General features: G+C 45.9%; 1 protein-coding gene across 1 annotated transcript; it reads left to right on the top strand.

Annotated features, from left to right (window-relative positions):
* Positions 1-264: 264 nt before the first annotated feature.
* On the top strand, positions 265-1,423 carry LOC106002902 (GPN-loop GTPase 3; the record flags this gene model as incomplete). Its single annotated transcript, XM_013037653.1, has 3 exons — positions 265-407; positions 1,100-1,215; positions 1,327-1,423. Coding segments are annotated over exons 1-3 (306 nt in total), but the record flags the coding sequence as incomplete, so codon positions are not given.
* Between the last annotated feature and the right edge of the window lie 292 nt (positions 1,424-1,715).

Below are 1,715 nucleotides of genomic sequence, written 5' to 3'. Positions count from 1 at the left end.
TTTTTTTTTTATTGTCATGGGCTGACTCAGGGTCTAGAATGCTGTCTGAGCTTCTGCTCAAGGCTATTGCTCTACTACTTAAGCCATTCAAGCTCACTTTGGAGTTTCTGGTGGTTAATTGGAGGTAACCATCTCATGGACTTTCTTGCCCATGGTCTTGAGCCATGGTCCTCAGCTCTCAGCCTCTGAGTAGCTAGGATTCAGAATTCCTCTTTTCACCTTGGATGGGAGGACTTAGGGTGTAGTTGATGACTTAACCTGTTTCCTGTGTTCTTTCTGCAGGTCAGATTGAGCTGTACACGCATTTGCCTGTGATGAAGCAGCTAGTCCAGCAGCTGGAGCAGTGGGAGTTCCGAGTCTGTGGAGTTTTTCTTGTCGATTCCCAGTTCATGGTGGAGTCATTCAAGGTTTGGGGATAAGTGTGTTGGCGATTGCTTGGTCATGGGTACTGTACAGAGACGGCATCCTCCTCTAACTACTGTGATTCCTGGCATTGCACACACCAGTCTAGAGCTACTTAGTATCCTTTTCTTAATTACTACATTATTATGTCATGTATTTTTAACTCACTAATAGATATTTTTAGCTCAAAAATAAGAAATGAAATACAGATTTTGGAGAGTTGCTTGCTTAAAAAAAAAAAAAAACTGATACAAGCCGGGCACTGGTGGTTCATGCCTGTAATCATAGCTACTCAAGAGGTTGAGATCTGAGCCAGCCTGGGCGCAAGAAAGTTCGTGAGACTCGTAATGTCTAATTAAGCATCAGAAAACTGAAGTGGCACTGTGGCTGAAAGTGGGAGAGCGCTAGCCTTGAACAAAAGGAGCTCAGGGACAGCACCCAGGCCCTGAGTTCAAGCCCCAAGACTGACAGAAAAATAAAGGTCTATTTGGAATTTCTGTCTAAACTGGAATTTGTGGTTAGCACAGATGGAAGTCCACATCTTTTATTCTTCCCTCACCTGGGAGTCCATGTGAGCTGTGGTTCTCTAGGTCTTTGGTCACAGGAGCATTTCTTACTCCGGCATTGCCGTCAGGATGGGGTAGAGGCCTCTCTCGGTGACTGAGGCAACCATTGATCCCGTCTGTGCCTCTTTCAGTTCATCTCTGGCGTCCTGGCAGCCCTGAGTGCCATGATCTCTCTGGAAATTCCTCAAGTGAACATCATGACCAAAATGGACCTGCTGAGCAAGAAAGCGAAGAAGGAAATTGAGAAGTGAGTTTCCTGTCCTGTGGCTGTCAGGTCTCAGCCCTCTGTCTGCCGAGTTGTGACCTTCCCTGCTGTAACCCCGGCCTCCTGATTAGTATCCATTCTTTACTTTGACAGGTTTCTGGATCCTGATATGTATTCTTTATTACAAGATTCCACAAGTGGCTTAAGAAGCAAAAAATTTAAAAAACTGACTAATGCTATTTGTGGACTGGTAAGCTTTTTAAAGTGTATTTAATCTTGAGAAGATTTTTGCTGGTCATGGGGTTTGAGCTCAGGGCCTGGGTGCTGTTCCTGAGTTCTTTTTTTTTTTTTTTTTTTTGGTCCAGTCGTGGGGCCTGAACTCTGGGCCTGGGCGCTGTCCCTCAGCTCTTCAGCTCAAGGCTCTACCACTTGAGCCACAGTGACACTTCCGGCTTTTTTCTTTTTGCTTATGTGGTGCTGAGGAATCGAACCCAGGGCCTCAGGCATGCAAGGCAAGCGCTCTACCACTGAGCCACCTTCCC

The sequence above is a fragment of the Dipodomys ordii genome, unplaced genomic scaffold (genome assembly GCF_000151885.1).
Source record: "Dipodomys ordii isolate 6190 unplaced genomic scaffold, Dord_2.0 Scaffold1000005176, whole genome shotgun sequence".
In the NCBI taxonomy this organism is placed as follows: Eukaryota; Metazoa; Chordata; class Mammalia; order Rodentia; family Heteromyidae; genus Dipodomys; species Dipodomys ordii.
The sequence above is the reverse complement of the archived record's forward strand: the minus strand, read 5'-3'. Positions and strand labels throughout refer to the sequence as shown.